Source organism: Pongo abelii, chromosome 19, assembly GCF_028885655.2.
Source record: "Pongo abelii isolate AG06213 chromosome 19, NHGRI_mPonAbe1-v2.0_pri, whole genome shotgun sequence".
Classification (NCBI taxonomy): domain Eukaryota; kingdom Metazoa; phylum Chordata; class Mammalia; order Primates; family Hominidae; genus Pongo; species Pongo abelii.
Genome location: NC_072004.2, coordinates 24,107,878 through 24,133,068, shown reverse-complemented (window position 1 = coordinate 24,133,068; position 25,191 = coordinate 24,107,878). Strand labels below are relative to the sequence as shown.

Genomic DNA, 25,191 nt, shown 5'->3' with positions numbered 1-25,191 from the left:
CTGTTGCCTCGTCCTGCACTCATCAGTGAGGCTGGCTCCCCAGTGCCTTGGGACATGTCCCCGGCCAGCCACCCCTGCACTCCCATGCTGCATCCCTGGTATCAAAAGACAAACTTGTGACTCTCCTCCTGAGCCAGAAATTAGGAAGACAAATTAGGTGGGCACCCAAGAAACCAGGGGCTGCCCTGGAGACAAGGAGACAGCTTGATTTTCAAAACACACGTGTCGAGTTGATGGTGGAGCCACATCTGAGGAATAAATAATACAGAACAGCTTCTCACCATCTCTCACCCTCTGATTGGCCCCTTGTTTTCTGTTCCCATGGTTGGTAGCCCAGGTGGAGGCTGACTTCCTTCTGCTGTCAACAGTCACTAATGGGATTGAATGACAGCTCCCTGGCACCCTCTCTCTACCTGCCTTCTTATCTCTAGTAAGGAGGCCTCCTTATCTGTGGTAAAGCTAATCTGCCCCGCAAGCCTACAAGGTGGTCATTGTCTTCCTTGTTGGTCTGCTCCAATGACTGGGGCACCAGTGGCTGGGAGAGGTGGACCCAAGTGGCAGAGTAGGATGTGGCCTCCGTCTGATGCCAGAGCAGCCCTGGCCCGGGTGCTTCCTGTGTCCTGACCCCTCCCCAATCCTTGATTCACTCAGGCTCCTGCCTCTTTCTCGTCTTGAAGCCCATCTTGTCTGTGACCTGGCAGTGGACAGGAAGTGGTGGCCAAGCCCCATCTGATGGTGGTGCCTCTCACCAGGGGCCCTCTCCTCCCCAGGGCTTCCTCCTTCATCACTGAGGCAGTGTGCTCTGCAGGACCATGGCTCCTTCCTTTGGAAGCCACTCCCAGGCTGGTCAGCACATCCCGAGTCTCCTCTCTGGCCATCCTTCCCCTCTTCCCCAGTCCACCTTCCCCAAAGAGACCATGCAGAGGGCCTGGAGCCCTGGCCAGCACCTGTCTGTGGGGCCTTGTCAGGGCCAGAGCTCTCCCTGCAAAATGGCTATGGCAGGGATCTTTTTCTTGTGCAGGGTTAAGAAATGAACTGTGGGTCTCAAAGCAGCGCCCCCCCTTGTCATAAACAGGGCTTGCTGGGTGACCAGGACAAGCCCCCACCCTTCACTTTCCTCACATCTCTGACTCTGAAGTGAGAGGGACGTTTAGTTAATTTTTAAGGCTCCTTGTTGCTGGAACATTATTGTTATTATTTTTTTCATTTTGAACTACTGGAGTATTTAGCAAGGTTCCACAAATGGCTGTGATTTTTTCAGTGAACTTAGGCCGTGGCTCTTGGCTGGGCATGAACTCAGCCCTTTCCAGGCCTGGGGCCACCAGGCCATAGAGGAGGGACTGCCTTCCCCACCATGTGCCACCTCTCTATTGGGTCAGTTTGTGTTGTCAGGAGCAAGACCATGGAATTTATTTTATATATATATGTGTATATATTTTATATTATATATTTTTTATGTGTGTGTGTGTGTATATATATGTGTACATATATATATCCTGTATGTTGGGATATTTTGTAGCCATGAGAATTAAAAAAAAAATAGTAACATGGTAAATTGCCTGGTTTAATACTAGTTAACGAAGTAGAATATAGACTTTATGTGTAAGGGTTCTGTATGCCATCCTTATCTTATTTATTTTATTTGTTTTGTATTCTGTGACCACACACGTCTATATTTTTCAATCTTTTCTGATCCTCAGTACCTGGAAGGGAAACATCATGTAAAAATGCAGTGTGTTTTCTCCTTTCATCTCTGATGTCAAGGATTTGTCTAAAAGCTTTTTATCCCCCAATTTGTGAGTGTGAAGATTTTAGATATTTTTTTAAAAAATTAGTATTAATTAAAATTAAATAAAAATTAAAGTATTAATTTTTTAAAATATTAAAATCTATTTTACGCAAGGCATTTTTTCTCTCTTTTATAGGTATTGAATCTTTCAGAAAAGAGATATGACCTTACAAAGCTTAACCCAAAGGTATGGAGTTCATCCCTTTATATTCTGCATTTTTGAAAAATGTAAACAATGCTTATTTTGTGCAAAAATAATTTGCTACTAGTCTTTGTGGAATGTGACTTGATAAGGAGTATTAGGAATTGTTCATATCAATTGTTTTAATTACTTTTTTTTTCAGTTTGAAATAGTTAGAGATTCATAGGAAGTTGTGAAAATAATACAGAGATCTCCTGTACTTCTCACCCAGTCTTTCCGGTGGGAGACTCTTACAACACTAATAGTAAAATATCTAGGTCAGGAAGTTGGCATTGGTATAGTCCACGGACCTCACTCACATTTCCCTGGTTTTGCGTACATGTGTGTTTCTCGGCATCGTGTGTATAGATGATAAATACTACATATATATGTATAGAACAAATCTATACACGTGATGCTTCCTCCTCCCGCCTCCTGGGATCTTTCATATATACTGCATATATATATGCATGGAACAAATCTATAACAAATATATGTATAGAACAAATCTAAACTGCATCATGTGTATAGATTTGTTAAGCCACCACAAACAAGAGACAAAACATTTCCATCAGCATGGGGCTCTCTTCTCCTAGTATCTCTTTATGGTCATAGTAATCCACTCCTTTCATGATAATTTTCATTTTTTAAAAAATTGTTAAAATTTTTTCAAATTTTACTTTAAGTTCTGGGATACAGGTGCAGAACGTGCAGGTTTGTTATATAGATATACATGTGTCATGGTGATTTGCTGCACCTATCAACCTGTCATCTAGGTTTTAAGCTCCTCACGCATTAGGTATTTGTCCTAATGCTCTCATTCCCCTTGCCCCTCACCCTTCATGATCATTTTCAATAGCAAAGCTTGGGATAATTTTAAGACTCAGTCAACATAAGTTGTGGTAATATATGTATATTCTATATGTTGAAATATTTTGCAGCCATTAGAGTAACAGAGCGGAAACATGATAAGTTGCCTATTTTAATACTAGTTATCAATAGTAGAGTATAGAATTTATGTATAATGGTATCTCAATTATGCTAAATGTATATGGAAAAGAGACTAAGGGATTCATGAAAACATTGCAGTGGTTATCTTTGAGTGGTGGCAGCGGTAGTGACTTTTCCTACTTCCTGGCAGTTTTCTGAAATTTCCAACAATCTTACACTATTTCTACGACTTTCATCGTAAGATAGAGCCCCTTGTCCTCACCCTACTGACAAAAGGAAATCAAAGGAAAAGCAACACCCCCATGTGGCCACAGGCCACTGTGGACTTCTGTGTGCCTCAGGATGCTCAGAGCTGCAGTTCTGTACCGAGTCACTGTGTCTTTAGCACATGGTGGTGATTTTCTTTGTCCAAGCACCAAACTTAATCAGGGTTTTGAAGGTGCTTCCTCCTTAAGTCCTGCCTTTCCAGGAGATTGTCTCTGAGGTGTTGTCTGCACAGTGTGGGAGATGGCTGGCTGCACTCTCCAAACTGGGATTTTAACCCGAGTGGGGAGATTTTGGCAGCAGCTTGGGCCTAGGACTGCTGTTTGAGATCTCACTGGACTGCAGCCCTCTTCACACAACCTGCACCATCGGCAACTCAAAGACCTTTCTAGAATTGTCACCCCAGCTGCAGAAGAGCAGATGAGCCCCTAGAGGAAGAGGCATCACGTGGGCAGTATAATGCTTTATTTTTTCTTCCCAGTGAAGGAAGTTGGTCCTCGTGCTCACTGAGTTTTAGGAAAGGGTCACCCAGCATGTTCTTTACTCCCAAATGAAATGTATCGATGATGAAAGAAGTCATTGTGAGATGGCCTCAGAAGGTTTCAGGAAATGGAAACTGAGGGAGCTCCCCTCTCTTGTTGCACATCATGGATGTGGGCTGGCCGGAGCTCCACGCACTGCCCCTGGATAAGATGTGTACCATATGCAAGGCACAGGAGTCCTGGCTGAACAGCAACCCCCAGCATGTGGTCGCCATTCACTGCAGGGTGAGCGCACCCCCTCTCACATTTGGGGGTCTGGCTAGGCTTTAGCCTTTGGAGTTGAGATGGAGACAACTGCTGCATATGAGCACATTTCCGCTTTGAGCTGGTGTGATGCACTCCTTATGGGTTTGTCTTTAGGTTTTCCTACTTGCTCTTAAAGAAGGAAACAAAGAGTTATCACACCTCCCCAAGTTTGGCCTTAGAATTTATAGGATTGTGGTCCCTGAATGTGTAGCTGGACATTTGAAACTATTGACCCCAAATTGACCACAGTTATGAGAGCAAATCGTTTCGTTTTTATTAAATTTTATTTTTCATGGAAAGCCCTCCTTTTCAAAACAGCTATGCCCTTTTCAGATGGACTGTGTCAGACTTTCCATGCCGTCTTGAGTTATGGTAATCAGTTGATAGACTAGATGATGGCATGATGCCATTGCAGTAAACATGTCGTCCTTTCCATGTGGAGCCATTGCAGTGCAGATGTGGCCTGTGCATCTTCACAGAGTGGCTGGGACTGTCTGTGTGTCAGCCCCAGCAGGCTTGGTGGATGCCGGCAGCCCAGGTGCATAGCTGGTGGGCACTCCTCCTCCTGGCTGCATCGGGTTCCTTCCATGCTTCCTCCTCCTACCTCCTGGGATCTTTCCTCTTAATTCCCAGTTTTCTCAGCTGCTTTGCACTGCTCCTCAAATGTGATTGGTGTTGAAAGGGGTTGGACTGAAAGCAAACTCACTGAGGGGTAAGCGTGTGAAGCTTAACCCTCCTGCCAGAAACTTACTATTAGAGAAAAGCTCTTATCCCAGTCACACCTTGAGTCAGGGAGGAATCCTTTGGGAAAGGATGTAGCCAGGGGGCTGGGGTCGCTGTTCGTTAATGGGCAGCTCCCTGTTTTGTGTGTTTGACAAAGCATTCTTAGGACCATCAAAGTATCTAGGAAGTGTTGACGGTTCAAGATAGAAGTGTTTTTTTTTTCTTCCGGACTCTTTCACACTAAAAAACTGCACAGAAATCCATTGTATTATGGAATTTAGTTTGAAAGAAGCTTCCATTTGAGTTATGTTAGACTCTCAGTATATCTTTCCCGCAAAGGCACTAGGTAGGCCGGCCTGTGGATGCTGTTTACAGCTGTAAGGCATTTGATGACCATTCGATGTGCAGAAAACTTCCATCAGGGACACACAGATGTTATTTGCTTCTCTCTGGTATTGTCTCTTTCCTCACATCTAACTTGATCATATTTTCCCCCCAAATGGACAGGCACACCCATTAGGACCACCAAATTGTCTATGATGACCTGATCTTTTCAAGTATTATGTTAAATTATGGATCCTCCACCCAAATTGTGTTTTGGTGCAAACTAAGAGAGAGAAAAAGAGAGAGAGAGAGAGAGAGTCAGACAGACTTTTAAATCAATGTAATTCTTGTTAATTAAAACAACCTATGCTTTTCAGGCTTGGTGTGGTGATCTTGACACAGTGAGCCTGATATTGATGGATCATCATTGCCCAGGATCACGTAGCAAGCTGTTCTAAGCAGCATTCCTGAGCTGTGAGCCTGGGCCCAGCAGCAGCACCTGTGGAAAGTGCAGGTTCTAGGGCGCACCCAGACCTGCTGCCAGCTGCATTGTCAGAAGACTCTTGGAGTTGCTGGACTTGAAAAGTGCCATCCTTGGCCATTTATTCCATTTTAGTTGTTGTTCACTTCAATTTTTTAGATGAAATTGAAAGAAATGATGAGATTATTTAAAACATATGGGTCCTAGTGGGGACCACCTAGAGCTTTCTAAAATTCATCATTTTGCTAAGCAACTTTAGGCTTTCTGGACAGCTCTTGTTAGTGGAATTCATGGGAACATGTTGAAACTTCTCAGAAGTGATTTGCTAATCGCTTGCCCTCTTCTGGTGCCATGTAAATCATTTTTGAAAAGCTTAGAAATTGTGCCCTGAGAGATAAGCCCTCTTTTAATTTGAAATTGCTGATGTCGATGTTAACAGAAGTTCATCATCATCACTGCAGGGGTGAAATCGCTGACATTTGGCGAAATCCGCCTGCTTTGCAGAATGCGCGTATCCTTCCACACATGCCAGGAATTTCTAGCATAGCTGGGCGTGTCTCAGCCTGGGCGGGAACAGAGTGAGGGTCAGTCCTGCTATGCTTCCCATTCTGCTGTGTGATGCAGAGGCTTGTGTTTGTGTGGGTGTGTGCAGTCTCCTCCTCACCCCTCCACATCCTGGTTATTGACTGACCAGAAATGGCCTGCAGTTCTTTTGGGAGATTTCATCCACACCATGCCTTTTGTTTCTGAGTCCATGGTGAAGAATACCCATGGAAAATTGTGCAATTAGTGATTCTGTGATTTTTGTTAAGAACAGTTCCAAGTCCAAAAGAATGCAGCTTGCACTAAAACGTAACAGTCCATGAGCCTATCGTGCCCTCTTGTGTTTTCTACATCCTGTGAGCTAAGAGCTTTATTTACATGAACATTACATGAAGATGTCCTACTTCAGTTCCATACGTAGTTTGAGTGGAACATGGCCACCTCCATCTGTTCACGTACATCCATGGCTGCTTCCACCCACAATGCAGGGGTAGGTTTGAATGGTTGAAACAAGACTTTGCAGCCTGCAAAACCTTAAATACTTACTATTGCATTAAGAAAGACCTCATATCAGGGTACTGCTGGCCTTGTAAAATGAGTTTGAAAGTGTTTGCATTTCTTCAGCTTTCTGGCAGAGTTTGCAGTAGTCTGTTTTCTGTTACTTATAACAGAATATGTGAAACTGGGTAATTTGTAAAGAAAAGGAATTTATTTCTTATATTAAAATTTATAGGAGCTGAGATGTCCAAGCTCAAGGGGCTGCGTCTGGTGAGCGCCTTCTTGCTCTTGGGGACTCTGCAGAGGTCCTGAGGCTGCACGGGGCATCACATGGCGAGGGGGCTGAGGGTGCTAGCTCAGGTCTCTCTTCCTCTTCTTAGAAAGCCACCAGTTCCGCTCCTGTGATAACTCGTTAACCCATTAGTTAATTAATCCGCAGATGTATTAACCCATTCATGAAGGCAAGGTTCCCCATGACCCAGTCATCTCTTAAAGGCCTCACCACTCAATACTGCCACATTGGAGATTAAATTTCAACATGAGTTTTGGAAGGGGCTAATATTTAAACCATAGCAAAGTTTTCTCTTTTTTTCGATGATGGAATTCATCAGTTAAGTGATCAGGTCCTGGGCTTTTCTTTGTCGGAGAGTTTATATTACTGATTCAATCTCCTTACTTGTTATTGTTTTGTTCAGATTCTCTGTTTCTTCATGATTCAGTCTTAGTAGGTGGTATGTGTCTAGGAATTTATGAGTTTGTTCCAGGTTATCCAATTTATTGCTATGTAATTGTTTGTAGTTTTTTGTGTTTCTTTGTGTCTAAATGGCATCAGTTATGATGACTGCTCTTTCATTTCTGATTTTGAGTTTTCTCTTTTTATGTTAGTCTAGGTAAAGATTTGTCAATTTTGTTAGTCTTCAGGAAACCCAACCCTTAGTTTTGTTGATCTTTTCTATTGTTTTTCTAGTCTCTCCTTTATTTGTTTCTGCTCCAACCTTTGTTTTTTCCTTCCTTTGCTAATTTGGGGTTTAGTTTGTTCTTTGTTCCTTCAGGTGCAACATTAGGTTTTTTGTTTTGTTTTGTTTTTTGAGACAGAGTCTCACTCTGTCACCAGGCTGGAGTGCAGTGGCGTGATCTCGGCTCACTGCAACCTCCAACTCCCTGGTTCAAGTGATTCTCCTACCTCAGCCTCCCTAGTAGCTGGGATTACAGGCACGTGCCACCACAATGAGCTAATTTTTGTATTTTTAATAGAGACGGGGTTTCACCATGCTGGCCAGGATGATCTTGATCTCCTGACCTCGTGATCCACCCACCTCGGCCTCCCAAAGTGCTGGGATTACAGGCGTGAGCCACCGCTCCCGGCCTAACATTAGGTTTTTTTATTTGAGAGTTTTTTCTTTTAACATAGGCATTTATTGCCATAAACTTTCCTCTTACAACTGCTTTTGCTGCATCCCATAAGTTTTTGGTGTGTTGTGTTTCAATTTTTGTTTCTCCCAAGATATTTCTAAACCTCTCTTCTGACTTTTTTCTTTGACCCAGTAGTTATTTAGGAGTATGTTGTTTAATTTCCATAAACTTGTGAATTTTCCAAGATTCCTCCTGTTATTGATTTCTGGTTTCATACCACTGTGGTCAGAAATGATACTTGAGGCCAGGCGCGGTGGCTCATGCCTGTAATCCCAGCACTTTGGGAGGCCAAGGCGGGCAGATCACCTGAGGTCAGGAGTTCGAGACCAGCCTGGCCAACATGGTAAAACCCCGTCTCTACTAAAAATGCAAAAAAATTAGCTGGGCATGGTGGCATGCACCTGTATTCCCAGCTACTCGGGAGGCTGAGGCACGAGAATCGCTTGAACCCAGGCAGTGGAGGTTGTAGTGAGCTGAGATCTTGCCACTGCACTCTAGCCTGGACGACAGAGGGAGACTCCATTAAAAAAAAAAAAGAAAAAAAGAAAAGATACTGGATATGATTTCAGTCTCCTTAAATTCGTTAAGGTTTGTTTTGTGGCCTAACGTGCCATCTATCCTGGAGAACCTTCTGTGTGCACTTCAGAAGAATGCATATTCTGATGCAGTGTTCTGTATATGTCTGTAAGGTCTGTTTGGTCTAAAGTGCAGGTTGAGTACCCTGTTTTCTTATTGGTTTAGGTGATCTGTCCATTGTTGAAAATGCGGTACTGAAGTCCCCTACGGTTGTGGCATTTCTATCTGTCCCTTCAGATCTTTTAATATTTGCTTTATAGGCCGGGCGCAGTGGCTCATGCCTGTAATCCCAGCACTTTGGGAGGCCAAGGTGGGGGGATCATCTGACATCGGGAGTTCGAGATCAGCCTGATCAACATGGAACAACCCTGTCTCTATTAAAAATACAAAAAATTAGCCGGGCATGGTGATGCATGCCTGTAATTCCAGCTACTTGGGAGGCTGAGGCAGGATAATCACTTGAACTTGGGAGGCGGAGGTTGCCGTGAGTCGAGATCGTTCCATTGCACTCCAGCCTGGGCAACAAAAGCGAAACTCTGTCTCAAAAAAAAAAAAAAAAAGAAAAAAAATACTTGCTTTATATATCCATAAATAGTGCCACAAAAGCGATTGGTAATGGGGTAAATGTTACCGCCATGTGTGCCTGTTTTGGCTGAAGTGTTGTTTCTTTGTAGGTGAATTGCTGTCAAATACAGTTTTATGCAAGAGGCATACTAGTAGCCATACTGTTAATAATTTGCACGTGCCAGGATTCAGCTGCAAAGAGTGTATCAAGTGCCCGCATTGAGTACCTATAAGGCATGCTCTTGACTTTCACTGACAGAGAGGATGCTCCTGGGTGACATTCATGTGTGACTGGGCTTATCAGAATTGTGACTTGAATTTGATCAGTAGTTTCTTCTCAAGAAGTTAGGGAGCTACATATTAGAGGCCCTGCCTTTTTGGCTTTATATGATTCCAGATAAGGGGTTGGCAAATATTTTTAAAAACAGCCAGATTAGGCCGGGCGCGGTGGCTCACGCCTGTAATCCCAGCACTTTGGGAGGCTGAGGCGGGTGGATCACGAGGTCAGGAGATCGAGACCATCCTGGCTAACATGGTGAAACCCCGTCTCTACTAAAAACACAAAAAATTAGCCGGGCGTGGTGGCGGGCGCCTATAGTCTCAGCTACCTGGGAAGCTGAGGCAGGAGAATGGCGTGAACCTGGGAGGCGGAGCTTACAGTGAGCCGAGATTGTGCCACTGCACTCCAGCCTGGGCGACAAAGCGTGAGACTCCGTCTCCAAAAAAAAAAAAAAAAAGAGCCAGATTGTATTTTACGCTTTTCAGTCCCCGTGGTCTTGCTGCAAATACTCAAACCTACCCCTGCAGAGAGAGTGAAAGCAGCCCTGGATGTAGGTGAACAGATGGGAATGGCCATGTTCTAGTCAAACTTTGTATATGGACAACTGAAATCTGAACTTCAACACATTTTCACATGGCGTGGAATCTTCTCTTTTCAAAATTTTTTCTTAATAGTTAGAAAATGTAAAACTACTCTTAGCTCACAAGTTGTGGGAAAGTAGGTAATGGGCAGAAGTAGCTCCTGGGCTGTGGTTTGCAATCTGCTGTTGTAGGTTGTAAGAGTATGTTCTAGAAGGTGGCACTCTATGGCCCTGGGTGAGGGTGGCCTGTCCAATACTTTCTGCTTCTCCTGCTGGTGTTGCTGGTCTGTGGGCTGGGCTGTTGGTGTCTGTGGTTATGGTTTGAGTGGGTCCTTTTCCAGAACTTCTGCCTGGGACAATGGTTCCTCTATGTGTAGTGAGGGCGGGCTACGGGGGTGTACGTGGAGCTCAGGTGCTGGCAGTGCTGCCAGTGAGCTGGAATCTGTGTCCCATCATGCTGAGCTGTGTTTGCAGCCCTGATCGTTGTCAGCCCGTTAGCAGGCAGGCGTTCACTTCTGTCTGACCTGGATAATTAAGTCATGCTAATTGCTGCAGCTCCTGGCACAGTTTCTTCCAGCCTAATTGGGTAAAATGACAGGCAGCTGCTGTGTTGGTCTGCCCTCCTGGGCTTCTACGGCTGCTCCAGTTAGCACCCGCTCTTACTGTTTGCACCCAGCATGCAGGTTCGGTTCCCTGTTGCAGAGACTCCAGTTGCACTGGGTACTGACTTTCCCAGACAGGAAGGCTGTGGGTAATGCTGGCCTTACCTCCAAGGCAGGCTCTCTATTATTTTGTCCACTAGTGAGTCTTTTCCTGTTCTAATTACATCTCTGCTGTGGGATTTCAGAGAAAATCAGCTGATCTTTTGTCTCCTGCAGGGCGGGAAAGGATGCATAGGAGTGGTCATATCATCCTACATGCATTTCACCAACATCTCAGCCAGGTAGGATGATGTCAGCTCGCTGTCTTCAGGTGCTAAAAGCTGAGCCTGCATGGGGCTGAAGGCTGTCTGCGCAGGAGCTGTTCTGGATACCAAGGGCTTGGCTGACCTGTGTTTCCCATCCCCCAGTGCTGGGGTGGTCAGTGCCTGGAAACCCAGTTTCCAGTTAAGCGTTTACACTTGTGAAAGTGGCATTTTCCAGGTTGGGTGACTGTGTATGATTGATTCTAAGTACTTCCATGGAGGCATTAAAAAAATAAGTGGCCCCACTGTCCCTTGTTCTTTAATAGAGAATTCTCTAATAAAAAATAACAGAGATAAAAGTCACGATTATGAAAAGAACAGAGTGGTCTCACTAAATCAGCTCATACCTTGTATATAATGATGGTGACAGCCACCTCTTTTGCAGGCACTGGGCCTCTGGGAAGTATACTGAATATTTTCCTTTTCTCCCTGAATTCTCCTAACTAACCCATGAGGCAGTTAGTATCATTCCCATTGCATGGATGAGGGAGGTGAGGCTCAGAGGAGCCAGGCAGCTTGCTCATGATCCCACAGCCTAGGAGTGGAGAGCCAGGTCTGGGCTGGTTTCCATAAGATGGAACTGTAATCATGGAGACTTTGGAGGTGCCACTTGGGTCCCCTTAGCCAGACATGACACAAACACGGCAGGGCCACAAGGACCTCAGCCCTATGCCCATCCTCCTGGCCTTGGGCAGCTGTGGTGTACACCTGAACCCTTCCCAGAGTGCAGATCTTCACTCTCGCTGAAATGCAATGCAGAAAATATCATTATTTATGGGGTCTGCATTTGCATCTGCCCTGTCTTCTCAATGGCCTCTTTGTAAAGCCTGAGCTTTCCATTCTGAGGAAATAGAAGCCTATTCATATCAGCCGATAAACCTTTTCCTTTCTAGCACCAAGGAGTGAAATTTGACTTTCTGAATGTTTTCTCTGGAAACCAACTGGGGAGTTGGTGTCTGCCAGGGAGGAAACCAACCCCCAAGTGAAAATCAGATACCCTCTTGGTGAGAATAATCATCGGTGTGTGTGTGTGCCAGGAAAATCGAGATTCCTGGGCACATCCATCCCTCAATGATGCCAAAGACATTTGGTTGGTAACTAAACATAGCCTGGCTGGTTCTGGACAGAGACCACCTGAGCACTTCTGTTTTTGTTTTTGTTTTTTTTTGACAGACTCTTGCTCCGTTGCCCAGGTTGGAGTGCAGTGGTGCAATCTTGGCTCACTGCAACCTCCGCTTCCCGGGTTCAAGTGATTCTCCTGCCTCAGCCTCCTGAGTAGCTGGGATTATAGGTGTGTGCCACCATGCCCAGCTAATTTTTTGTATTTTTAGTAGAGACAGGGTTTCACCATGTTGGCCAGGCTGGTCTTGAACTCCTGACCTCAGGTGATTATTCGCCTCGGCCTGCCAAAGTGCTGGGATTACAGGTGTGAGCCATCACGCCCAGCTGCAACTGAGCATTTCTATCCCCAGCAAAGTAGTACTGCCTGAACCGAAGTTCCATGCACTGTGGGTAGTCCTGGATTTTTTGGGAAGGGTAGATGTCTTAGGGCTAAAAACACCCCTTTGACCTCTTGCTACAAATTCTGTTTTCTCTCAGTAGTCAATATGTATTTCATCTGCATGTGTCAGGCAATTTACATGAATCTCTCTAAGCCTCAGCATCCTTACCTGGAAAATGATGGTAGTCCTACTTCCCGGAATGTGGTGACAGTTCAACATATGTTACACAAGAAGCACTTAGAACAGCATCAGTACTCAGGTATTGGCTACCATTAACGCTGCTGTGATTAGTAGGAGTAATAGTATTAAGTGCCTTTCAATTAAATGGGCTGATACCACATGCTCTTTGTGACTTGCTTTTCTACATTAATATCATTTTATACGCATCGTTTCCCGACATCATTTCAGTGGCAGCATAGCACTTTATTCAACGGATATGTTATGTATTTAAGCATTTGTTGATTTTGCCTATCCAAGTTGCTTCCAGTTTTGTCAGTTTTGTGTGTGTGTGTGTGCGTGTGTGTGTGTGTTTAAGACGAAGTCTCACTCTGTCACCGGGGCTGGAGTGCAATGGCGTGATCTTGGCTCGCTGTAACCTCCACCTCCCAGGTTCAAGTGATTCTCCTGCCTCAGCCTCTCAAGTAGCTGGGATTACTGGCACCCGCCACTATGCCCAGCTAATCTTTTGTATTTTTAGTAGAGACGTAGTTTCACCATGTTGGCCAGGCTGGTCTTGAACTCCTGACCTTGCGATTTGCCCACCTTGGCCTCCCAAGTGTTTTTTTTTTTTTTTTTTTTTTTTTTGGTAATTAAGGTTGCTTCCAGTTGTTTTCTACTGCAAAGCTTGCCATGATGAACACATTCTTATACATACATCTTTGATCATTTCTACAATGTTCCCTCTTAGATTATATTTCAGAAGTAGAGTAATCCCAGATAGCACAAGCACATGTTTGAGATCTTTATCACAAACTGCAAACAGAAGAAAACAGAAACTTCAAGTCACCAGAGAAGAAGAACAGTCTTGTATCAACACCATAAAAATAAGAGTTATAAAGACAAAACCAGTACTAATATTATTACTACTACTAATATTACTATGGAAAATAAACATTGGTCAAAATGTATTCTCAGCATTTCATAAAACAAGTAAATTTCAGAAAAAGGAATGCTTAAAAGTCACCGGGAGGCTATGGAGCTGCATTCTCCTGCTCAGTATGTGATGGACTCGGTGCTAAAGTGGGCCCTTCTGTTTGTAACTGCGCCACCAGCACAGCCCCTTGCCTAGTAAATGCACGTAGCAAGTTGTCCATTTTATAGCATTCTGTGAAAGTCAAATCACACTCAACTTACTTTTGAGTATGTTTCTTTCTCCTCCTGCCTGTCTCTCTACCGGTATTTTTATGAAGTCCACAGTGCTTATGTACATCATTTTTCTAGAGGGGCACAGACACGTTTTTCTAAGTAAGGGGCCCACTTTATCAGGTGTTGTTGTTGTTGTTGTTGTTGTTTTGAGATGGAATCTCACTCTGTCACCCAGGCTGGAGTGCAATGGTGTGATCTCTGCTCACTACAACCTCCGCCTCCCGGGTTCAAGTGATTCTCCCACCTCAGCCTCCCAAGTAGCTGGGATTATAGGCACCCACCATCATGCCCCGGTAATTTTTATTTTCGGTAGAGCCAGGATTTCACCCTGTTGACCAGGCTGGTCTTGAACTCCTGACCTCAGGTGATCCGCCTGCCTTGGCCTCCCAAAGTGCTGGGATTACAGGTGTGAGCCACCACACCCGGCCTATCAGGGTTTTAAGGAAGCATTTGGCCCAAATGAGTTGGAATTGTTAAGACACTGCACTCATATTCCAGGATTTGTGCTGAAGTCATATCAAGAAATCCCACGAATGCCCTGCTGTGAGATTTCTGGAAGTTTCTGTCAGACACTAACTGTGAGCACTGTGGACCTGGCATTGAAGGTCAACTATATTGTTGAAAAGCAGGGTTACTTTCAATCACTTCAAAAACAATGCTGCAGCCCCGAGGCCTCAGATACATTTCCAACCCCGGTGCCCTGCAGTGTTCTCAAGCCCAGTCCTGGGAGTGACATACTGGTGGGGCACAGGCTGGCCCACTTGTGTCTTGAGGGTGCCTCTTGGGACTTCATGGGGGGGTCCGTTGACTCTCCTGCCCTGGGTTGCTCCCTGCATCCTTGTGGTCCTGAGACTTGAGTCTGCCTGCTTGTCTTGCACAGAACCCACTTAAAATGGTCTTTATTTAGGACGTAGGGTGGCCAAGGGACAGTTTTGGACACCAGCCCTACCACTTGCCTGCTGAGATGCCTCAGTTGGTTCTTCTGCAAGCTGGGTATTCAGCACTCTTAAGAATCATATCTTTAGATAAGGAGCTGTTATTTCAGATGAGAATTCTGACCCTGCACTATGGCTCCCACTTTGAGCACAGTATATTCCTGCAGGGGAAATGAAGTCTAACAGGAGACAGGTGGATTGGGTGTGCACAGGTGCAGCAAAGGGTGAAGCCCCCTGTGGGAGCTGGTCGCTTTCAACAGCCATGAGACACATCCCCCATCACGCACCCACGTGGTGTGAGCTCCATTGAGTTATCTCTCTCTCTCTCTCTCTTTCCCCTCCAGCGCCGACCAGGCCCTTGACAGGATTGCAATGAAGAAGTTTTATGATGACAAAGTTTCAGCTTTAATGCAGCCTTCCCAAAAACGGTATGTATACATCCCCAAAGCCAGAGTGAAGAGGTGAATGAAATTTTACATATAAAAATGTGAAAACAGAAGAGGCATCTCTTCTGTCCCAATACCTAAATGGTATTCTTGGGTCATGCCAAAGACTGTGAAGGTGGTGGGGAGGCTTGTCCCTCCCGGAGGTTAAGGACCTAGCCATCCTGTGTGTCTGTGGTGAGAGAGAGCCCCCTATGCTGCTGGCTTGCACTGACAGGTAGAGGGAGGACTTGCTCCAGTTGGCATTTTCCTCTCTTGCAGTGAGTGTGTTTTGATTTCCATTATTATGTTGGAACTTGGTTCTATTGGCTAGACCAGGGGTCAGTGAACTCTCTCTGCAACAGACTAGAGAGTGGATATTTTAGGCTTTGCAGGCTACAGGATCTTTATCGCAACTGTTCTAACATGAAAGCAGCCCTGGGCAATATGGAAATCAGGAAATGTGGCTATATTCCAATAAAACTTTACTTACACAAACACATTAGCAGTTGCACTTGGCCAATTCTTGTAGCTCATCAGTTCCCTGAGGCCACGGAGTATTTTTCTGTCATGCTGCCCATCTCTCCCTTCTCTACTTCTGGGCATGGCCCCTGGAATGTGCTCAGTAAGTGGTGGGGAATAGCCATGGTGGGGTGCAGAACTTTCTCCTTTTGCTACCAGCCCCAGCAGGCTGAGGTCAAGAACCTGAGCAGGGCTGGCTGAGAGGCAGTGAGAAGGACCCACAGCTGGCTCCCCATCCAGGTGCACTTCCTCCACAGATGGTGACACCTAGAGCCAACCAGGTAGCTCCATGGCATATTTCAAAGCCCACAGCAGGGAATTTGTAGGAGAATTGCCAAGGTGATTGCCAAATGGTGTTCCGTTTTGGAGACAGGTAGTTGCACACCCGACCTTGTGTATGCAAGTTTTGATGCCTTGTATGTTTTCTCCAGTGCAACTGAGGGCTATGTCAGCAGACACGGGGGTAGACGGGCAGAAAGGGATTTCAAGCATCACCAGAGGCACCTTTTCCTTTTGTCTTGCTATTTCCAATGGCATGGCTCTGTTTCTCTTGAAACCGGGTGTGTTGGAGGAACATGGGCTAGGGTGTGGGACCGTGGTCAGCAACAGGGCCGACATGCAATGCAAGTTGCGTGCAGAAAACCTAGCATATTTTTTTTCAGAAAACCTACCATTTTATAAAATATTTTAGTTAAACAGTCACTTCTGGGTTTTTTTTGGAACCATTAAATGTTATTTCTTTGTTGAACAGTTTCCAAAACTGTGACATTCATATGACCTCCTGCATGGAAAATGATGTGTAAATAGGGAGTAACTCATGCAGAATGCTTGGCACACAGGAAGTCCAGCTGTCGTCTTTCCTTTTTTTTTGTTCTTATTTCTTACGGCACCAGCAGCTTGTTTATAACATTAAAAGAATATGGGTAAAGGGAGAAAATATCTCCTCATTTTCTTTTTTTTCTTTTTTTGAAACAGAGCCTTGCTCTGTCTCCCAGGCTGTAGTGCAGTGGTGCAATCTTGGCTCACAGCAGCCTCAACCTCCTGGGCTCAAGCAATCCTCCCACCTTAGCCTCTTGAGTAGCTGAGACTATAGGCACACATCACCATGCTCAGCTAATTTAAAAATTTTTGTGGAGACAGTGTCTCACTGTGTTGCCCAGGCTGGTCTTGAACCCCTGAGCTTGAATAATCCTTCTGCTGTGGCTTCCCAAAATGCTGGGATTGCAGGTGTGAGCCACCGTGCCCTGCTCTTCTCACATTCCCATGCCCAGGGATTTCATGCATCCTTCCCGTCATTACACATTTGAAGCCAGAGCATTTGCATTGTTTAATGTTTGCTGGATTCAATTTTACATACCATGGTTAATCCCTCTGCTCCTGAGATCAGGGAAATGCCCCTTATTCCTTGCTCTTTTCTTTTTATCTTGACCAGAGCCTGCATGAAAAGATGCTCACCAAATGGTAATCGAGAATGTAAACGAATGAATGCATAAGATAGATCTGGAGGAAAGTTTGAGACCAGAAGAACGTGTGAGGACAGCTTGTATGGGAATAGGCTCTGTGATGGGAGGTTTCTCTGTTGTCCTGAATGGCCTGGGAAGTGGGATGGGTGCACTGCAGGCTGTTTTAGGACTGAGCTCAAGAAATCATTTTAAAGTCAAACTCGTAATAATCATTCTTGAGAATAATTAATTAGCAAGGAATTTGTGACTGGGAAGCTCAGAAGTCTCAACAGCAACTCTGATGGGAGGTCAATCTTTGTTACCTTGTTTGTTACACTAAAACACCATGGAGCAGTTGGCCCATGGAGCTGACCCATAAAACTTACACGTGCCCATGTAAGTTTTCTGTTTGTATACCTTCCTTGTCTTCAGCAAATCATGAGAAGCAGCTTGTTGACACCCCGGTGTGGCCTCCTGTTGGTGCTCATGACCACCATTGTGTTACTGAGGCACCCCTGAACTTCCTTCCCTAAACTTGGAAGCCTTCCTCTTTGAGAAGTAGTTAAAAAGAAATACTGGGTGTGGCACAGTGACTCTAGCCTGTAATCCCGATTCTTTGGGAGGCTGAGACAGGACAATCCCTTGAGTCTAGGAGTTTGCGACCTGCCTTAGCAACACAGGAAGACCCCATCTCTATCAGAAAAAAAAAAAAAAATTAGCTGGATGTGATGGCACACACCTGTAGTCCCAGCTACTCTGGAAGCTGAGGTGGGAGGATCCCTTGAGCCCAGGAGTTGGAGGTTACAGTGAGCTGTAATTGCCCCACTGCATGCCAGCCTGGATGACAGAGCTAGACCCTGTCTCCTCCTACCCCCCAAAAATCCGGGTATAGTTTTAGTTTATTATCAGCATCATGGAAAAATATTAAAATTATTAACGTTTCTGACATCTCTTTTCTTTTCCGCCTTTCCTTTCTTTCTGAGAGAGTTGAGACAGCAGCACACGTTTCTTGGCCCCATCACTGAGTTAATGGGGAAAATCACAGGTAGCCAGTTGTTTCTTTGGGGAGCTGATCTCTCCTGCGTGTTGTCTACCAAGGTGACCCTGGGAGGCCCCACATGGGAGTCAGACCTAAGGCCATCAGTCATGTTGTCTATGCACATTTGGGTGTCCCTTTGAGGTAAAGGGAAGACAGACCAAACAAATGTCTTGGCATGCAGAAATCAGGATGTCCTAGAAATTATCCTATATAGTGTTACTGGTGGAAGGTATCCGAGTTACCAGCAGTGAATCCATAATTGAGGTCTGCAGCAACCTCAATTCTTGCCTGCTCAGAAGAAAGAATTTGACTGAGGGGCATAAGGCAGAAAAAGGGACAGAGACAAGTTTCAGAGCTGGAGTGGAAGTTTATTTTATAAGGCTTTAGAACAAGAAAGAAAGGAAAGTACGCTTAGAAGAGACCCAAGTGGGCACATGAAGGTCAAGTGTGGTGTTTACCCTTGGTCTAGACTTCATAGACTGGCCCACTTCCCATGTCTTGTGCCCCTTTCCCATGATTCTTCCCTTAGAGGGGGCTGCCCGCATGCATAGTGCCCTCCTTTTGCTTGGGAAGTGAGCACATGCAGTATGTTTAGGAAGTTGTACGCATGCCTATCTGAGGGTTTCTTCCCTTTTCTGGTGGTGTACCCTGAGAAGGTCATACTCTGCCATTTTTTTCTGTTAATGCATGTGCCTGAGAAGTTGTGTCTCCCTGGGGCCTGCATTCAATTAACAGTGCAATAGGCGTGGACCATCAGGAAATGGCCTCCTCCTGGCACCGGCTGCCAGTGTATCACTTTCAGAGAGGCAATGTGATAATTGCCGAACCATTACCCGACATTCTCCTAGTGGGTGCGGAAAGAGCCCACTGCTGCCCTGCTCATGCCTGTCTAACTACATGTAAAAATGGCATTATTTGATTTTTGATATTTCTGTCATTTTTGACACACTACCTCAGGTGCCTGAAAGAATACTTTAAAGATACAAAGGGAGTAGTTTTCCACATTCTCTAAAGGATGAGGCTCCTCAGGTAGTCTCTGTAACCGACAAATGGGTTCGTTATTCAGTGCCCAGATAGAACCGATTTACCAAGACGGGAATTGCAGTAGAGAAAGAGTTTAATTCATGCAGAGCTGGCTGAACAGGAGACCAGAGTTTTATTACTACCCAAATCAGCCCCCTGGAAAATTTGGAGGCTAGGGTTTTTCAAAGGTATTTTGGGGAGAAGAGGGTGGCTAGGGAATGGGTGCTGCTAAGTGGTTGGGGGTGCAATCATAGGGGAAAATGGCCCTCTTGCCTCTGAGTCCACTTCTGGGTGGGTTGCCAGAGAACAGTTGGCAGGTCAGGTAGAGCTGTCAGTTGTCAGAAATGCAAAAGCCTGAATAGACATCTCAAAAGGCCAATCTTAGGTTCTACAATGGTGATGTTCTCTCTAGCAGTAATTGAGGAAGCTGCAAATCTTGTGATCCCCAGAGTAATCTTTTAAGTCTATACCTGGGCAGAATTCAAGCTGCGTTCATCCTCCCAATGTGGTAGTCTTGCATTAGTTTTACAAAGGTGGTTTAGTTCTGGGCTATTATCACTTAAACTATAAACTTCACTTTCTCCTAAAGTTAGTTTGGTCCAAGCCCAGGAATAGCCAAGGGCAGCTAGGAGGTTAAAGGCAAGATGGGAGTTGGTTACATTAGATCTCTTTCACTGTCATATTCTCTCACTGTTAAAATTTTTGCAAAGACTATTTTACTTCATGCCCCTGTGGCCCTTCCCTGCACGTCCTCCTTGCTGCCCACAGCCTGCGGAAAAAGGGTGACCATTCCTCAGGGAGCCACACACTTTGCCTGGGCCCGGACATCCCCTCTGAGTCACCAACTCTGTGGGCCAAGCCACCTACACTCTGGCAGCATACCTCAGGAGAGCAGAGGCTGTGGCAGATGTGTTGTGGTCTACTCTGACCCTTATGTCCATGCAACTGACTCATCTTTGCAGCAATTCCAATGTGTAGGTCTCATTATTCTCCCCATTATATGAGAGGGAAGGGAATGCTCAGCAGAATGTTAAGAAACAGCCCAGTCTTGGCTGACACCAACAGGTGGCCCAGCTCACCTTTCCTGGCCGGTTGGTGCTGCCCCTGCAGCCATGGCTGACTCTGTGAGTGCTAGGAATGTAGAATGAGTAAGCTGTTGGGAAAGATGTCCTGTGATGATGGTTCCTGTTGCTTGGAAAAGTAACATTTGAATGCTGATTTTTATGCACCCACTTTTCAGACAGATTTAAGCTTACGTCTACTGCAACTCAAATGTTTAGGGAGATTTATGGAGATTCCAAATGGAAGTTTTTGCTGTTAGAAGTGACTGTGAATAATGCAAGGGACAACTGAAAATTTCAAGCTGCTTTTATGTTCGTTTGCTTACAAGTTAAAAACAATCCTTTAGTTTTTAAAATGTGCTCACTGGTTTGAGAAGAAGCATGGAAAACATCATCTCCAGGGAGTTATTGCCTAAAAAGAAAGAAAAGATAGCAATGGGAAAATAATGGAGCTGTTTTTATAAAGTAACTGGTTTCTACTCTTTCCAGCTCTGAAAACTGTGTTGACTAAGTAGGAACATTTTATTTTGGATAAGGCTGTTGGGATGGTCTTCAGAGAGCATCTGATACTCTACAATTGATTCATTTATATCTACCTTTAATGCCACAGATAAATACCATGTATACGAAGTTAAAGTTGATCCTTTCCATAGTCAGCGGGATGAACTAATTGTGCAATTCTGTCCTGTCATGTTCGTTTCCCCTTCTTTTCTTTTTTTACTTTGAGACAGGGTCTTGCTCTGTCACTCAGGCTGGAGTGCAGTGGTGCATTCTAGGCTCACTGCAACCTCTACCTCCTGGGTTCAAGCGATTCTCATGCCTCAGCTTCCTGTGTAGCTGGGATTACAGGCGCATGCCACCATGCCCAGCTAATTTTTAAAATTAATTAATTAATTAATTAATTAATTAATTTTTTTGGTAGAGACAGGATTTCAGCACGTTGGCTAGGCTGGTCTCAAACTCCTGACCTCAGGTGATCCGCCCACCTCAGCCTCCCAGAGTGCTGGGATTATAGGCGTGAGCCACCGTGCCTGGCCTCCCTTATTTTCATCCATACCTGAATGTTCTTTTCTTTGATACTGATGGTGGTTCTCTAGGAAGTCACTCACAAACTCAGTGCTATCACCTATGCTTGGCTATCTTTCTGCAATCTCATAGCATTCACTACAGCTTATATTTGCAGTGAACTTCGTTGTTTTTATAAGGCATTGCTATTTTTTAAATGTTTTTTAAAGGCATGCTTTTATTTGGGATTTTGAACAATATGTTGGGTTTTTTGTTGTTGTTGTTGTGAATCTTATCTTATTAAGAAAGCATGTGAAGGAAGAAAAAAAATTACATTTACCTTAGCATTTTATGTCTTTAATTTACCTGAAAATATGATGCATAAAAAGTTGTTTTCTGTAAAGGACAGATGAGAATTATATTCCAAGGGGTTACTTTTTGATTGGTTAAGCTATTACCTGAGCAGCCCTTTGTAGACTGACCTGGGAGGTGATGACTGTTGAGAACTGGTTTTGGGGAAAGGACTCTGGAGTCCTGGGTCCCAGGCAGTGACAGCCTCCTTCCCTTCCCCTCTGACCACCCCTGGGCTTGTGGCCCTGGACTTTGGCCTTCTTTGGGAGCCCGTGGCAAAACAAAGTTCTTCTGCTGTCAGCTTGGCCCTCCTCATCTGAAGGAAATACTTCTTGTGCTTTGTCTGGTGTCAGGGGCAACAATTCCAGCGAGGCCACATCAGCAGAAATGAAGCTCTGTGACCACAGTATGGTACAAGACCTGGGTCAGGGAGAGGCTGTGGTTTCCCAGAGGATGGCTGTTTGCCCCTCATAGGACCTTGGCGCTAACTCTGGGCTTAGCTACTTGGACCCCTTATGCAGCCATGAACAGGAGCCCCTCAGGCCCAGTGCTCCAGAGCCTTCCATGTTTGCATGAAGTCATAAAACAAACATCGACTTCATCTAGATGCCTGGTCCGGGTGCACATGGGGCACTGAGAACACCCCCAGGGAACAGGGCCATCTCAGCCACATGGTCACTACAGAACCGCCCAAGCACATGGCCAGACGGTGTAGGACTCAGTGTACCACTGACAAACCGGACAAGCTGAGCTGATTTCCCAGTGACCAGAGCTGCCCCGTGCTGGAGGAAGGGTGGAACTGCCCCAGAGGAGGTGACTCAGGCCTCTCAATCCGGGCATTTGTGGTTCCTCACTTTTACTCAAAACCAGGGAGCCAAAGGACCCATGAAATCCACAATGCATAAAATTTGCATGATTAAAATTACACAATTCATGCATTCCTCTGCGTACATACAACGGAGGGTGAGAAGTCTTGTTGCCAGGGTAGAAAGTACCCTGCAGGGGAGGCATGTGGGAGCTGCCTGGAGGTCCACTGAAGTCTGATCATTGGCCTCACAGGGTCCCCATGTCTCCAGGCTGAGCGTCTCTGTCCTCTGAGACTCTTGTGAGGTTTTGCCCTGTTCTGAGAGAGCAGAAGAGAAGTTTGCTGCCAGGAAGATGAAAATACTGACATGCCCTGTTTCTCACTATGAATTGTAACTGAACTAAAAGCAAACTCGCTTTTCAAACATTTTCCTAGTGGGTGGACTATAAGTAGGGTTTTCCTTTTTTTGATAATGTTTAACAGAAATCTCTTGTTTAGTTTGTTTGTATACAAATTTAACTGCTTGAATAAGGGACTGGGTGTGAATTGCCAGTGTAAGTGAGATATTTTTTTCTTAACACAAGATCCGTGATGGCCGTTTCTGGCTTGGGGTAGTATGGTTGTAGGTGCTGGCAACACAGTCACCTGCCACTTCCTGCCTCAGTCTGCTGTGGCAATAGAGAGATGCACAGATTGTTAAATATTGCGGGGTTTTTGATTGTTTGGGTTTTTCTTGCAAAGAGTACAGTACTTTGGTGGAGACAGATATGGAAACACAGATTCCATGAGAGGTGTTGAGGCTAAAGTGGAGGTTGTGTGGGTGCAGTGGCCACGGTGAGGGACCTCAGGGCAGGAGCCACGCCAGGCAGGGCACCAACAGGCAGGACGGGCCAGGGAAGCATCAGAGAGCTTGGCAAGCCTCCGGCTTGTCTTGTGGTCACTGCTGCCATGTCATGCCTCATGAGGACCCCAGCAGTCAGATGCTCCTAGTGTAGGAGCTTCCCTCTTGACCACCAAATGCTCATGGAAGTTGTGTGTGGTCGGTGTTGGAAGCATGAGGCTGATGCCTAGAATTCAGAAAGGCTGACGGCCCACATGGCCTTCACCTTTGGAGCTGGGCCCTGAAGAGAGAGGGACAGCAGGAAGGAGAGCCTCTTATCAGATGTGGCGTGGCAGGCTGCAAGACACGAGGGGAGTATGGACTCCAGCCTTTTCTTAGGGCTCTCGAGTATGAGCAGAAAGCAGCAGGTGCAGTGAGTGGTTCTGGGCCTGGGTCACGTGACCCTGCCATAGGTACAATGCTAGTGACAGAGCACACACCCACCGGTGTGCCAGGCCTCTGCTTCCTGCTGCTCACCAATGGGGATTGTGATGGCCTGTGGCCTGTGGCCTGGCTTTGTCTGGCGATAGGTTCAGTGGACAGGCACAGAGGCCTTTCAGGTGTGGGATGCTCAAGCCGAGAGGCCGGTTATGCCTTGGTGTCTCTGGTGCCTGGTGCCTGGTGCCTGGTGCGCTGGTGGGAAGCCCTCAGACCTGTGAGCGCAGCACCATGCTGAGAACCAACCCCAGGCTGTGAGCAGTGGACCGGTTCTCTCCCAGAGCCCCAGACCTAGCCAGGATGTTTCTCCTTGAGTTCCCTTCTCAGCAGGGGCTGAAGATACTTCTGGGAAGTCTAACCCAGCTGTCCATTTTGCAGGTACATTCAGTTCCTCAGTGGGCTCCCGTCCGGATCAGTGAAAATGAATGCCTCTCCCCTGTTCCTGCATTTTGTCATCCTCCACGGCACCCCCAACTTCGACACAGGTGGAGGTGAGTGTCCTTCATGATATGGCACCTGCAATTGGCTGGCCCAGACTTGGAGCTGGTCCTGGGCCCCTCAGTTTAGATAAGCCTCTGCCTTCCTTCCGAGAGGGCCCAGGGTCTGCTCCTCTGCCTCCCTGGCGATTGACTGTGTCCCCCTTCAGTGGTCAGAGCCCCATGTTTATGTGGTTGGGCCAAGTTATTTAATCAGGGGAGGGACTGGCAGCCAGCAAGGGGGATCAGAAATACCCCTGTGTATATGCACAGTGACTCGGGCAGACAAGCATTTTCTGGGCTGCAGCCCTGGTGGGTCAGCTGTGCAGTTGGCCTTGAGGTCACAAGCTATGGAAGAAGCCCAGTAAGAGAGGCATGAATGTGACCCAGTCTCCCCTGATGCATCTCACGAGCCCGTCTCCTCCTTCTCCTTTAAAATGACCCCACAGGAAAGCACACAGCATGTAGCTGAGGGTGATGGCCCTGAGCCCTCCTCCCTGTCCCACTTAGATGAGCACAGCACATGACTGGGGATCAGGGCCCTGTCCCCACATCCCCAGTTCCCCAACGGTGCACAGAGCATATGGCCGAGGGTCAGCAGGGCCCTATCCCTCCTCCCTTGTCCCATGCAGGAGCACATGGCACATGGCTGAGGGTCAGGGCCCTGTCCTCTCCTTCCCAATCCCGTGCAGGCACACACAGCACATGGCTGGGATTCAGGACCCTTGCCCCTCCTCGCCAGTCCCATGCAGGTACTTGCTCAGAGGTTTCTATTGTCTCTGAAGTACATCTATACCTTCAGGTCCCCCGGGTCATCATGGCCAGAGTGACCTTGCCAAGCTGCTAGTTGGTTTTGAAGCAGCCTGGCTTCAATTCAGGAGCCTTTGGCACCCTTTGGATAAAGGTCAAACTGTGTTGCTCTGCAGGCTTCTAGGACCAGGTCCGGCCTTTTCCTGCAGCAACCCTGTGGCTCCATGCACTGCCTTCCCAAACCTCAAAGGCCGCA

The 25,191-nt window shown here is 46.1% G+C and overlaps 1 protein-coding gene across 39 annotated transcripts in view; it reads left to right on the top strand.

The window, feature by feature from the left end:
• LOC129051253 (tensin-3-like) overlaps positions 1–25,191 on the top strand; it is a 635,743-nt gene that overhangs the window by 107,404 nt on the left and 503,148 nt on the right. For all 39 annotated transcript variants that reach the window (XR_010138099.1, XR_010138090.1, XR_010138092.1 and 36 more), the window contains 4 exons: positions 1,926–1,976; positions 10,834–10,898; positions 15,066–15,149; positions 24,088–24,200. Coding sequence is in view for 24 of the 39 variants with exons in the window: in XM_063718439.1 (XP_063574509.1) it covers positions 1,926–1,976; positions 10,834–10,898; positions 15,066–15,149; positions 24,088–24,200 (313 nt within the window). In the remaining 15 variants the exon portion in view is untranslated. The remainder of the gene's footprint in view (positions 1–1,925; positions 1,977–10,833; positions 10,899–15,065; positions 15,150–24,087; positions 24,201–25,191) is intronic.